General features: G+C 40.8%; 1 protein-coding gene across 2 annotated transcripts; it reads right to left on the minus strand.

The window, feature by feature from the left end:
* Positions 1–710: 710 nt before the first annotated feature.
* On the minus strand, positions 711–12806 carry bmf2 (BCL2 modifying factor 2). Of its 2 annotated transcripts, none has more exons than XM_040124415.1 (4): positions 12702–12806; positions 9316–9561; positions 7632–7849; positions 711–3676 (listed from the first exon to the last, which is right to left on the minus strand). In XM_040124415.1, exons 2-4 carry the CDS (start codon positions 9536–9538, stop codon positions 3560–3562), a joined length of 558 nt encoding a protein of 185 aa, XP_039980349.1. In that variant the 5' UTR covers positions 9539–9561; positions 12702–12806; the 3' UTR covers positions 711–3559. The 2 variants fall into 2 exon arrangements, with proteins under 2 accessions (XP_039980349.1, XP_039980350.1); XM_040124416.1 differs by lacking the exon at positions 12702–12806 and adding an exon at positions 12338–12436.
* Between the last annotated feature and the right edge of the window lie 2019 nt (positions 12807–14825).

Here is a 14825-nt window from a genome sequence, read left to right on the forward strand (position 1 = left end):
GATACAGATTTTTTTAGGAATGTTGGACATGCATTTTTACTCCATTTACAGATATCGAAAAAGCCCTTGAACTGAAGTGAGAAGTGACACAGCAGAATTGGCAATATCCAAAATGAAAAATGCCACAACCTTGAAAAAAAGCAATGATAGAAAAGCAAAAAAGTCATGTTGTTGTAGTTCTTTCTTCGTCCTCTTACAAAAAGGTATGGAAAAATTTTGCTAATTTTTTTTTTTTTATATAAAGATAGCAACAATAGCTGTGTCAAATTCATGTCTAATGTATAAAAACACCAAATCACAGCACTTGACAGTAAAGATGCACTCTTTCTTGGATATTCAAAAAACCGATCGAAGAAATTTGATATTAAAGACACTGAAGGCTGAACATATAACCAATGTTTCTCTTGAGTCAGGGTTGCAACAGTGGCTGGTAACGACAGGCTGCGATCAACACCACACTGACTGAGTGGCTGTTCAACCCATCGCACATACAAATAATACTGGGCACCACGGTGGCTCATTCCTCCTTCGATTGTAAACCTACAGCCCTACTAGATTGTAGATAATAAAGCACAAAAGCCCAGACGCGCTGGGCCAATCCAGCATCTTAAAAAAGGTCTTAAATAGTTTCAAGAATCTAGAGGGGAAGTTCAGCACAGGAGTAGAACAAGAGAGGCGCAAAATACAGTATACAGGTAAAAAACTGTTAGTTTTTTTTTAGTTTTTTTTTTTTACAGTGCACATTGATTGCAAACAGTCGTTTCTGAAATTGAGAAGGTTTCGTGTGGTGAAACTCGCCGTTCGTGCTGAGAGATGTCAAAGGTTGAGCCTGTGCCTTGTGAGCTGATGTGAGGGATCAAACCGATCTTTATTTTGTATCAAGGCACAACGAACACACTACTGTCTACTGTCTGTGCCGGCTCTGTTGTATCAGAGCATGTTGATCTCACAGAGCCCAAATGAAACAAGAGCTGTGACCAGTGACTTTGGGTAATTATGCCAAGTGTTGATGATGATGATGTGGCAGGTCTGTTACTCACAAGGCACATTTTGTACATTTGATTGTCTGTTGTGATTTTGTGATTTGTAAAGACTCACACCATTCGTGTGAGAACGCACGAGGCACATGGCTTTAGTCCAAACCTCCGCACACACAGGCATCAAACACACAACTGAATGCACATCAACAATGAGAAGAAAAGGACTGTACACACTGAGATAGCATCTATACAGTAGCACTGAGCAAATATACACAAAATAAATTAGAATAAATTACTTCAAAGAAACCAAACAAAATTCTCTCAGTAAAGACAGGGAGTAGTTAAACGTGATGTTCCACGCACAGAAGAGAGTGAGAGTATTAAGCTTTGGACTGAAGACCACAGAGTGCGTCACAACTATCTGAATTGGCTCAGCGTTCAGTGTTTGCAGGAAACAAACTTTTGGTTCAGCTACTCACATAGTTAAAGAAAAAAAAAAACTCCGAACAATGTGTAACACACTTCCATGTTGGTGTTAGGGGGGAATTGCTTTGGAAAAAAAAGTAAGAAAGTCTAATGAAAGGTCTTCGCTTGTTCAGCGCCGTCTAATACGTGAACAATGAATGACGAACAGAATCAGTGGAGTCCTCACTCCCATTTTGAGCAAACGCATCTCGTAATAAGCTTCAGGTAATTAACACGGTTCTTAACTACTCCCTGAAGAAAACATAAAGCAGAAAAAACCCATCAGTGTCTTCAAAAGTTCATATCATGAATCTACAACAGACTGAAATAATACATCAAATGAGGAATTTTTAACATCTTATTTAAAGTTTTCAAAGACTTTTTCCTTTATAAACCTTACACGGAGAAACAGTGGCTGTGTCGTTGCAAAATGTTAACGTAGCAATTGTAACACATGAATGTATAAACTTTCTCCTATACCCATATGTGTCTGTGTGCTCATAAAATGGTTTTTGAACTGTACAGAGGCTGTTTTTACTAAGTTCTCAGTGAAGCTGAATGTACAACTAGCAGTTTGGTGAAAGAAAGCACTTGAAGAAGAGGTGAAACTCGGGATATCTCATACATCTTTTAGCACATCGGGTTTGAATCAGTGCTTGAGACATTTACACCTGGAGTAAAATAAAATAAAAATGCATCTCTGTAACTTTGACCCAAAATGTGTCTGTAACAAAGACATTTGTTACGAGGCATAATTCTCCAACAACACAGCCATATTTTGGGAAATGTCCTTCTATGGATGTCGGTTTGATTGCAAATGCAGCTGATCCCTAAGATTTTACTTCCATCCACTGGCTTGAATATTGCTCACCCCTAAAAATGCTGATATATGTCATCTCCCTCGCGGGTGACCCACAATGCAGCAAGGGGCAAAATTACGATTGTCAATCCAGCCAGAGAAAGAAATCCTGAAAAGCTTTAGAAAAGGATGAAATTCATCCAAAGCCTTTCAGCTGTCTGATTGTTTCCAGTTCCCTGATCGTTATCCCGCAAAGGAGATTTGTTTGACTTTGTGCTTTTTTGGTTTCACATTTACTGCACATTTTTGGAAACAGTAAGCACACACTCCTACAAACAAATGATCACAAATTGAAAGAGTAATCACGATTATGATGTCAGGTCTTGAAGTTACTCGACTAAAATCTTCAGTACACCTAAATTCAAGTATACATCCTTTTATCCTTTAAATCAACAAGATCTGAGTCTACACGGTGGGTCGTTAGGCCACTTCTAATAACATGGAGTGGTACTGGAGATGGGGAGGCTGATGGATGACACCAGTAAAAAGACACAGGATGATATACTATCCCTACGTCTACAGTGGAAGCTGATAAAACACGCATCTAAACTGACCAACAGTGCAACACCAGTGTGTAACACGCCACGTCATGACAACCATTTTCAAATTAGCCAGTGTGGAACAGTAAAGAATAAGTACAGGGCTTATTATTTTTCTGAGAATAAATTAGAAATGTGCCTCGAGTCCTCAAGGTTTTAAGTCAGTAACTTCAGCACAGAAATGTCCACGTCCACAGTTTTTCACCAAAAAAGTGGCCTAATCTCAAAGTTTATCTCTTTCATATGATATCCTTGATGCAAAAGAGTAAGTACTGTGGCAGGAGAGAATAAGGCATTCCCTGGACTGATGGAGGTCCTTCAAGACTTGAATTACCAAATAAAAAGAGCAGTTTACTGTACAAAATAGGTAATCTTACAAATATTTCGAAAATATCTCTTCAAACACAATGGCTTCTTCTTGGAGTGGCGGGAAAAAAGAACAAAAAAAACCCCAAAACAAAACAAAACGAAACAAAGAAAAAAGGGAAAAAAAAAAAAAACAAACAACAAAAGCCAAAAAAAAAACAACTTAAAAAAAAATTGTATTCAGTCTCCGTCCAGCGGTGACCGGTGTTTTCTTCATCTCATCTTCATATTCAATTAGAAAACAAAATCCAAACCCGTGTTCCATCTTACAGTGCCATCTCTAAAAGTCTGGTCCCTTGTTTCTGCTGAGGGAAAACAAGGGCCGAGGCAAGGGTCAGCAGGAAGTCCCTTCATCTCTGCTCTCCTCTCAGGCGGGGGATGAGAGCCTCTCTTGGAAACAGAAACCCAAACAGGGCCATGGTAAGGCGCATCCAGATGGGCAGGTTTTGTCTCTGGTGCCTCATGAACTACAAGGAGACAGAAAAAAAGAGACAAACATGTTACATCACTATGCTCATCAGATTTCCATCAGTTATCAAAATCACTTTACACAGTCTGATTTCAACATACCATGTTTTTGAGGTAAGGTCTTTTGAACTGTGGTAAACCCTGTGAGCTGAAACCATATGACCAAGAAGATTGGATGTTTCCACAACATTAGATTGTGTCTAGCAAACATGTCTGTGACACGCACATCCTGCACGATATGTCTGCAGAATGTACAGTATGGACGCAGTGGCTCTCATTCCCAGACAGCAGTTCAATGTGATACTTGTTCGTTTTGATGTTTTCGGAACTCAAAAAGCTGATGAAAGAATTAAAATGACCAGGCTAACAAGTGTACAACGAGAGATTTTTAACCCACAGGAGCTGCTACTAATCTTAATTATATCACTCTATCCTCCTCCCTGAGGCCCGAGACAGTCTCTCTTATTAATTGTTGCACTGTTGACTTCTAAACAAGGAGCTCAAAGTGAAATCCTTTCAGCGAAATTGATGCCTATTTCATCACAACTCTCCTGTAACAGCAAAGTCAGCTGAATAATAACCAAAACAAAGCAAAGGAAACTGCTCCCACCCATGGTGCTGCCTTGTCCCAGCTCTGTCATTTTTCTACCGGGGTATGTAGCCCTTGTGGACGACAGACAGATGAAGGGATTCCTGCTCCATCCCGCTATCTCCTCTCTCCCCCTCCTCATCTGTGATCCTGCACAGCTCCCACTGGCTTTCTGAGCAGTTGCACTCAGATATTGCAGCCTCTTGCATAAGCATTCTTGTTACAATCTCTCTCTCCCTGCTATCCCAATCAAGGTCTCTACCAGTCTAGCAATCAGAGTCTGCCACAGGCTATTTGATGCAGAACTAGCAGACTGAACCGAATTGAACCAGCACCACTAAGTGTAAGCCTAATTGTCCTTAATTACCTTAATTCTACACTGCTGAACTTATTTAAACAGCACCCTGGTTTGTGCCACAAGAGGCTCATCTTTCTGCTCTCATTTGTGTAGGTAGAGGAGAATGGTGTGTGTTTTGTTTGCTGTTTTTAGGTTAATGCATCCCACACAATTAAGATAACTTACAATGTGCATTTTTGCCCTTTCACTTAATGTTCGGATGGGCTCACTTTTTTCCCTGAAATAAAGTATTAGCACTTTATTGGTCACAAAAGTCGTCAAAACGGACTCAAACCACAAATACAAAGTGCTTCACACAAACAAAAACCCACACATTAGCCCACACCGGCAACATTTGCTTGGAGAAACAAGTGAAAAAGTCTAACAATAGCAGCAGACAGCATACAGAGAAGTGATTGGATATCACAAAGGATCACTTGTGATTATTCTCCCTTTGGAATATTCCTACAACAGCAGAATCAGATCCTGCAGGATAAAACCAACTCGAGCACAGACGGCAGACAAAAAGAAAATTTTCTCTCTTATCTCTGTCACAGAGTTACACACGCAAACCAAAACACACAAAGACACACTTACTGAGGCAGTCAGTGGGACAACTGAGGTATTGTGGGTAGCCGTCATGTTACTGGCTGCGTCTATAAGTGTGTGAGTCAGACTCTATTTTTAGCCGAGCATATAAACAGCCGGCCAAGTCTACCCAGACACAGACATGCTGCTCACTCCTGTTCATGACAGTCACATCGATCTCACCTGCTCTTCCTCAATCTTTATAAAGTCTTTGTCAAGACCACTAACTATATGTCACTTTTTTCATTCTTTCTCTCACTCTTTATTTCTCTTTCAGTCTCTTTCTCTTTGTTTATCTTTTTCTTTGTTTCTTTCTTGCTCTATTAACCACACAGTTAAGTGCTTTTTAAAACTTATCAACCACACCTTGTTGTTAACCCAGAGCCCATGGCAAAACAGTCACAGCAGCAGATAAGAAACTTGATACCCCTCCAAGTATATTTGTACTTATTAACTAAGTCCATGGTCATGTGACCATTGTGAATTTTTAGTCAGACCAGTGACTGCTTTTTAAACACCGATACAAGTGGCTGCCGGACCTGTTATCAATCACACTCTGATACCAATCGTGTTGTCGTCTTTGTCACGTTCAAAGTCTAGCTGAGTTTAAGTCTAAGGCCATCTGTAAGAATCTGACATAATTCCTGCCATGTTTCCATGTGGATTTTATTTCTTGACATGCACAATTAACTGCACATCATGAACCACACATGGTATGTGTGCTCAACTACTCCCTCAGGAGCTTTGCAAACATTGCGCCTCCATGCTCAATTCCCTTAATCATCCCTAAAGCCTTCAGAAGTCCCAAATTGTTTCATGCTTCATGTGGTATGTAAAAATTCTACCTACTTTCAGGTAAGGGATAAAAGTAACAAAGAGACTTTTTAACTTTTAAATTACAAAGTGGAGATGAAGGAAGATGGATACTGGTCAGATATGGGAGAGTGTCATTTCATCTGCTCTTTCCAAAAAACATCAGGAGCATTCAAACAGATGAGGGCATGGATTTCACTCATTTGTTTTCTTTCTTGCTCTATTAACCACACAGTTAAGTGCTTTTTAAAACTTATCAACCACACCTTGTTGTTAACCCAGAGCCCATGGCAAAACAGTCACAGCAGCAGATAAGAAACTTGATACCCCTCCAAGTATATTTGTACTTATTAACTAAGTCCATGGTCATGTGACCATTGTGAATTTTTAGTCAGACCAGTGACTGCTTTTTAAACACCGATACAAGTGGCTGCCGGACCTGTTATCAATCACACTCTGATACCAATCGTGTTGTCGTCTTTGTCACGTTCAAAGTCTAGCTGAGTTTAAGTCTAAGGCCATCTGTAAGAATCTGACATAATTCCTGCCATGTTTCCATGTGGATTTTATTTCTTGACATGCACAATTAACTGCACATCATGAACCACACATGGTATGTGTGCTCAACTACTCCCTCAGGAGCTTTGCAAACATTGCGCCTCCATGCTCAATTCCCTTAATCATCCCTAAAGCCTTCAGAAGTCCCAAATTGTTTCATGCTTCATGTGGTATGTAAAAATTCTACCTACTTTCAGGTAAGGGATAAAAGTAACAAAGAGACTTTTTAACTTTTAAATTACAAAGTGGAGATGAAGGAAGATGGATACTGGTCAGATATGGGAGAGTGTCATTTCATCTGCTCTTTCCAAAAAACATCAGGAGCATTCAAACAGATGAGGGCATGGATTTCACTCATTTGTTTTCTTTTCTTTCGCTATGTAGACCAGAAATACATAGACTGAGGTACTGTTTCAGTGTTCTAGAGGGCAAAGATGAACTTGACCACAAAACCAAAGTATTAATATTTGGATGGTGACATTGCGAAAATTTGACAGTCTCCTATGTCCCAATGGAAAATGAAATTAGGCGTATACATATTAGTTTCTTAGTTTTAGTATTCTGTATGAAGTTACTAAATCCTGCCTTATTAGTGAATAAGGATTTTTTCCTCAGTGTGGCCAAGAAAGTGGTTGATCCACTGCACAGGCTATTTTTATCCAGTGTGGGTTGTGGCCAATCCAGCTGGCAAAATGTTCTACCCCTTTCTTCCCAAAAGTGAGCCACAAATTAGCACAAAGAAGCTTTGATTCATTTCTCTAATCAAGTAAAAGCTGACACACATGAACAGTTCACAAAAAACACACAAACAAAAACTTTTTCTCAGAAGTCTACAAAATATAGTTCAAGTTCTGGGAGCCCATTAGAACCCATCCCTTGCTAACTTCTACCTATGATGTGCACAACAGAGAACTGAATTAATAGGTTAGGTAATCTCCACGTTGTTTGTTTGTTCATGTTGTTTACGCTTTGACACTTTGTGCTTAAGTGTATAAAAAGCTCAAAAGCTGATTGTTTGAAGTGTAAAGTCATTTAAGGATCCACTTCACTGCTTGGGAGTGAGGCTTACCAGTTCAACGTGATCCTGTTGGAACTTGTCTCCGATCTCCCGAAGTTTACGGCCAATTTGCGCCTCAACGCTCACCCCTGCCTGCTCCTCAGGCCTCTCTGCCATCCTGTCATCTTCCTCCTCTCTGCCCTCTTCCTCCTCCTCTTCAATCTGCCTCTCTCCCCGGTCCTCCATAGGCTCAAACTGAGCGGGGAAATGTGAGCGTAATCCAGCGTTTCCTATAAGGAAAACATCAAGCTTCTTAAAACTTGTGTTGATGTTGGAACTCTTAAACACTAAGAAGTTGTTGTTGTCAGTGCCAAGATGAGGGCAACGAGACATGACTGATATCTGCACTATTCGATATAAGTAGGTTTTACTTCAGTAAAATCAGTAATGTTTTTCTTTTTTATCTTAGACTAGACAGTAAAAAACTTAGATAACAGTCTGTGAACAGCTTTAAAATGAAACAAATGATCTTGATTACTATTAATGGCCTCAAACAGAGCTGAGTCTGGCCAGCCTAGTCAAACATACAGTCTCTAATTTACACTACTTGCATAATGCTGAAACCCAAACAGGTTTTATCAGATCTTCTCAGGGATGGACAAATTACAAGGTAGGCTGTCAAAGTACAACTGAAGAGTCCACAAACATTAAAAGAAAGAGTGTTGGTAAGTGGAAAACTCCAACACCTTATTAAATCAACAACAGCCTCAGTGAACTGCCGCCTTTCTTCAGCCTGTGTCACTGAGTTAACTTATTGCCTCTAGCATGCGCTTTTGCAGTCATGCCACTTTTTTTTATGTGTTGTCATGTGTGCAGAATGTCTTGCTATTCTGCCTCACAGAGGACCACAATATGCCTAAGAAACTGAGCGGCCTGGACTGTGTTTGGGAGAAGAAATGGCACCGAGCCATGTGCATGACATCCATTATGTTAGATTACAATGAACGACATGGTAATGACAGTCAGTGGTGTTTCTGTATTGATGACTTTAAAACCAGAACAACATGTACCTCTCACACACTGACATTGAGTCAATGAACAAACAACATCCTACTTAAAAATTCGTTCAATTCAATTAGGGTGATGTCAAACTGATTTGATTAGATGTGGGAAAACAATATTGGATTAAAACCAACGGACATATTAGTGTGGGTAAGTACCTGTATGTATGAAATTATTTTTGTCTGTTTTTATTTTTTCAAGAATTGCACATTTTAAATGTAAAAAAAAAAAAAAAAAAAAAAAATGGCAGGAATTGGATTATCATATATCAAATTTAGGTTAATACCAGTTTCTTTAAAACGGCATGTTTCTCAAGTTCTTAGAATGTGTATTATAATACAAGGGAATCTCCCAGCTACAAGGAAAAATAATTTCTAGGCGTGTATGTTTTGGAGGAATAATTCGAAATGTAATTTAGTATATCTCATAGCCAAAGGAAAAAAACAAAAACAAAAAGCAATTAAAATCAAAAACAAAAACAAAAAAAGCACAGTCTCCTGCTCTCATACCATCTGAAAATTATCAATAAGAATAAGAGCTTCATTCATTTTGGTGCTTAAGGACACCAAACAAAGGAAATGATTAATATTTTCAGGTTAAACTAGACGTACATCACTCATTGTTGTACACTTAGTTTCTAAGTCCCTAAGCCCAGATCACTTCAGCAGGGTCAAAATATCTCATCCCTCCTTACCGTGAAAGGGTATGCGAGGCTGCCAGTGCAAGCTGCAGGGCAGCGTGTTGATGCTGATACTGTTGTTGTTGTGACTTTGCGACGTGGGCACGGCAGCAGTGACGGCAGCAAGGGCCTGTCCGGCTGCAATTGGTGTGGCTCGGTCTTCGTATTTGACGTCCCTAAAGGACGTTCCCCAGAGCTGCGAGATGGGCTGTGACATGTCCTCCTCCTCATCATCCATCCGACGCCTCAGCGGTAAACTCCCTGGAGAGAAGAGGGGGACATGAGATGGAAACTTTAGATTGGGATGTCAAGTATTGTGTGTTTGAAGGTGTTTTGGTAGTGTAAATACTGTGCCCGACTCATATTTATGTGTTTATGACCTTCGGATAGCAGGTAATTTGGGTGTGATTTACATCAAGACGAAAAAAAAATGTTAAATATCATCCTGTTATCAGTGGAAACTTTTCCCTCTGGCAGACGGACAATTGTCTCACCTTGTCTACATTGAATGGAAATAAATCATAAGTCGTTATAATACCCACTAAGAGGCTTATATTATGTGAGGTAATACTGAAAACAAAAAAGGAGAGCTGAATCGTCTCAGAAACACGGATGGATCTGGCAATGTAAATCCATACGTACAGAAAGTAAGTAAACATAAAAGAGGCTAGATGTAGCTACAGCCATCATCTCTTTTTAATACAGTGATAGGTAGCAACAGGAGCCAAACGCATGGAAACACCCTATGTAGGGGGACCCAGTGGGTGGCTAAAAATGCTACACCAGATTTGCCACCCTCCCGCAGCTGATTTTGCCAAGCTTGATAGCTTGAAAGTTCATGATAATGTGCCAAATTGTAACTGAGTGCCAAAAGATCCACCAGAGAGGCTTTTTTCTCTGAGAATTACCTTAATCTGGAACAGTGTGCCACAGAGCAGAGCAGAGTCAGGGGATTAGGCCGCTACTGCACAATTTTGCTGCTCAAAATTAAGACCTATTCTCACCGTTTCCTCTCTCTCAACCACAATCACTGGATAGTTGCCTGTCTACCCTATCAACACACACACACTGAGCAGCAGGTGGTGCGTCAGTGAAACCTCAGTGAAACCAAAGTTCTGGCTAGACTGTCATGTGCTGCATGCAGCAGCCGTTTCATGAGGGAGATAACGAGTTTCACTCCATCCTCAACTGTGTCTGCTGAAAGCAAACACTCGCACTCTCTTCCCTGTTGGCCACATGCCACACTCTGAACTACTGTTTCATCTCTTTGTCAAGGGTGCCTGTCTTTTCCATTTGTTGTGCAAGTGGAAACAAATGGGCCGGATTGACTGGAAAATGCAAAAGCTGAAACTGGATACACTGGTATTGTGTTTACTGAGTTAGGTGGCAGGTTGTATATCTCTCTGTGAAACTGTCCCTTTTGCATGATGTAATATCGTATGGAGTCAAAGGGGGCAACTACAACTTGAACAGTATGGAAAAACACTTTGATTAGCCAGGCCAGGCTATTAGCGTAATATGTATGTCTATAAATCAGACCGTCTATTTATTGGTAAACAAAAAATATATTATTGACTCCCATGTCCTCTGCCCTCCATTATTCCCTGGGCATCTAAGAATGAAATTGGTGCATTTTGCCAGTTCACACTAAGCAACTGTGGATTACTGAAATTCAGCACAGCCCCAATTTTTATTAACCTCACCTCAAGTTAAGTAGTAGATTAATTAATGCTATCCTAGCAGTAGGTGCATCCCCGCAACTGTGTAGCAAGTTTGACTGAGATCAAATGTTAACTTTTGTTGTGTGTCAATGGCAACGTGAGCCCTGTCTTGAATTTCCACTGGCAGTCAACAGAGGACTGGCAAAATGACCAGTGTCAGACACGAAAAAAAAACAACAAACATAGACAGGGAAACACACAGAAAGACATCACACACACACAAACACACACACATACACACACTGCCCGGGGCTGAAGGGAGGCCTGGCAGCCACCACAGTGCTCTTCAGAGGCTCAGAGCTGCAGCAGAAAGTGGCTCCCTCTGCTGCACCATCTGTGCACCAGGCTCTCCTCCATCCACAGCGGGCAGTTGGTGCACACAAGGTGAGCTCTGCCGCTATTTCACCCACTTTCTGCATGTAATTACCACTACATATCCTGTGGATATCAGTGTACAAGTGACATGCTCCATTAAAGTCACAAACCGTACTTTACCTATCACTGGAGAAGGACAAGAGCTAATCCAGCTAAATCTTTTGTATTTGTAAGGTCAATGGTGTTTTTGCTGTAGGTTATCACGGGGGATGCAAAACTTTTGTAACTGCACAAAAATAATAAGAAATAACTGAGATTATAATCAAGTTGCTTGAAATTGACCAAATGTGGTCTCCGGTCTACCACCGGAGACAATCTGCATCTTTATCCGCATCAGGAGCACACTGCCCCGGGCAGCTCAGTGCGTAATTCCTCCAAGTTCGACCGCCCATCACAGTAGAAACAGAATCCGCAACCTGGCAGCCCCTCGCTGCCTCGGACGAAGAAACCTGTCCATACACGATGCTGACACAACATTTTTGGCGCAAACCAAAAATAATAACATCCACAGCTAAAGTGGAGGATTTAAACTCACTGGTTTTCTCCTTCACAGTTTTTTTTTTTCTCTCTCTCTCTCTCGCTTCAAATAAGTAGCTACAACGTAAGCCTGGGCTTTGGCTAATTTTTCGCTCACGACGGCGACAACAAAACAAACTAGCAGTATTTCAGAAACAGTTAGGACAGTGGTACAACGGTTACTCGCTCGGCTCCCATTATCCTCCCGCTGACACTTTCTGTTCACTTCGCCTGACAACTCTTCCCCGAAACAAACACCTCCCAGATAAGAAAGCCGAGATCTTCACTCGCTCGGCCGAGGTACTAGCTACCAATGCGAGGAAACAAACGGAGCACAGGCCATTTTACTGTGGTGTCAAACTGTGCTAATTAGCTTTAATATCGTGTAATAGCAAAAAAAAAAACAAGAAAAAAAAACTGCAGACCAACGGTTGCGTCTCTAAGACCGGGAGAACATCAGCCGGGACGTTGAAAATCCACGCTCTGGAGGTGATGCACTGCACCCGTCACTCGCTCAACTCGTCCATTGAAACAAAAAAAAAGGAGGAAAACCTGACAACACGAAGGACAAGGACAGGGCTACATCTAGAAAAACGCTCGCTGCCATATTCCACCAGCCTGGCAGGTCCGCTCATCCCGCCTCTGCCCGGGCATTGCCCAAAGCTCCCCGCACATTTGTTGACAAACTCCCACATACAGCGAGGCACGCGGCGGTGTACTGACTCGAGCTCTCCGTTTAAATTTAAAAAACAAACAAACAAACAAACAAAAAACGACCGTTACACTCACCGCCAGCAAACGCGCTTTCCGTTGTGATCGGTGGTATCTTGACAACCTGCTGGTACCTTGTTTCCTACGGACTGTGATGGTCCGACTTGTATCCCTCTTTGCATTACAGCCACTCATGGATGTTTGCTGAGTAGAGGGTAGAGTGGGGTTGGTTTTTTTTTTTTTTCCTCCTTCCCCCTGTGTCAAAACGGTCCGCCCTCACGGCTGGGATCCGCCCCTCGTTGAAAGGAACAGTCAGCTACACGGTTGTTATGCAAATGCAGCACGCCGAAAGGTTAGAAAATGCAGCTATTGCTACAAAAAAAAAATCATCCGACGTGTTTTTATGTTAGCAAATGGGCCGGGTTGACCTTTCACGTCGTTTTTTTTCTCAAATAAATGTGGCAGTACGCTACGGTAAAGATACTCATTTACGAGTAAAATTCCCGTAATGTTAGTGTTAGTTCAGTAATAGTAAAGAAGTATCAGCATGCGCTTGAAGTACTAGAAGTAAAAACACCGAGTGCAGAAAGATGGTCCCTGTAAATCTCACTCTATTTTATTATATCATTAGATTATCGTAACTGATAATGTAAGTAGCAGTTTACCTTCAAAGCTGATGAAAGTAGTGCTGATTTTAAGTATATTAGTTTAATGTTGGGTCTTTTAATTATGACATTGCCTCTTATAAGCTCCTGCTATGTTTTGCATGCAAACTCCTAATTTGTGGTGGCCTAATTACACCTGCCAAGTAAAAACTACTTGAATCGAACCTTTGAATTGTAAACATAAAGCGACATCAAATGGAAATATTCAAATAAATTACAAGTGTTTTAAATTTGTACTCGTGGTAGTAAATCTACAGAGTTACAACCCCGCCGCTGCAGATGGGCCGGTGTCATCAAATGAATCCATCGTTTGCCATTTTACTGTTTATGTCTGAATTAGTTTAGCATTTAAAATAAAAACCTGCTGGGCATTTGAGCTGGTGTCTGAATAAGATGTTGAGCTCATGCTGTATTGTTGTTGAGGTGAAAAAAAAAAAAAAATATATATATATATATATATATATATAGAGAGAGAGAGATATGGTGCCTGGCTCTTTAAGAGAACAGTCCTCCTCGCGACCATAAGCTGGTGAGACGCGCTGGGCCAATCAGATGCTTTGTTTTGGTCCCGCCTTCTCCTTCGTGTATCTTGACACGTGGAGGGGGAAAAACATAAACCCAGATCAGACATGTGACTGCTCTCAGCGCTCAGCCCAGCTGATTGGGAGCTGCTGCTGGATGGAGTGATTGCACCCACCCAGTTGCTGGGGTCGTTGGGATGGTGAGTGGCGTACTGTCACGGCAGCGAATAGATTCACAGACTGAATGGTCACACATGCGTGTCAGTTAAACTGATTCTCAAATTTAAATAAATCCACAAATTGTGCCCCATTATATAGCGTGATATTCTATGTTTGTACGAACATGTGTCATGCAAAAATTACAAACAAACATTATAAACAAACATAATAACATAACATAACCAGTGGGGAAATGTAACTAAGTACATTTATTCATGTTCTGTACTTAAGTACAATTTTATATTACGCTTATGCTACTTTATACTTATACTCCACTACATTTCAGGGGTAAATATTGATCTTTTTCATTCACTAACTTTATCTGGCAGTGTTCTGCCAGTAACTTTCGCAGGTTATGATTTTACATATACAATTTATGATCAGCTTATAAAATACGATGCATTTTACAGATGAAATTACCCAGCATCTATACATGACATAAACACAAAGTAGAAAATAATTCCTCCACTTTGACCAAGTATGAAATGAAAACGCTGTATTACTATTGTAAAACATCAGAAATAGTAATGCAGTAATGCGATAAATATAATAACATAACACTCATTAATAATAACATAACGTAACATAGTAGGATTCAAATGTCCTAAAATGCATCCTGGCTTGACAACAATGTATTGATACAAGAATTGAGCCATTTTCAGTTCAGCCCCTGAGGGCACCCATTGCTGAACATGGTATCCTCCCCTGATGGATATACAGTGACAGCGGAATAAACAGCAGCTATGGCTGGTGACCCTCACTGCAGGGTAGGGGCACGCCTACGCATAGCATCACTC

Source organism: Xiphias gladius, chromosome 4, assembly GCF_016859285.1.
Source record: "Xiphias gladius isolate SHS-SW01 ecotype Sanya breed wild chromosome 4, ASM1685928v1, whole genome shotgun sequence".
NCBI lineage: Eukaryota > Metazoa > Chordata > Actinopteri > Istiophoriformes > Xiphiidae > Xiphias > Xiphias gladius.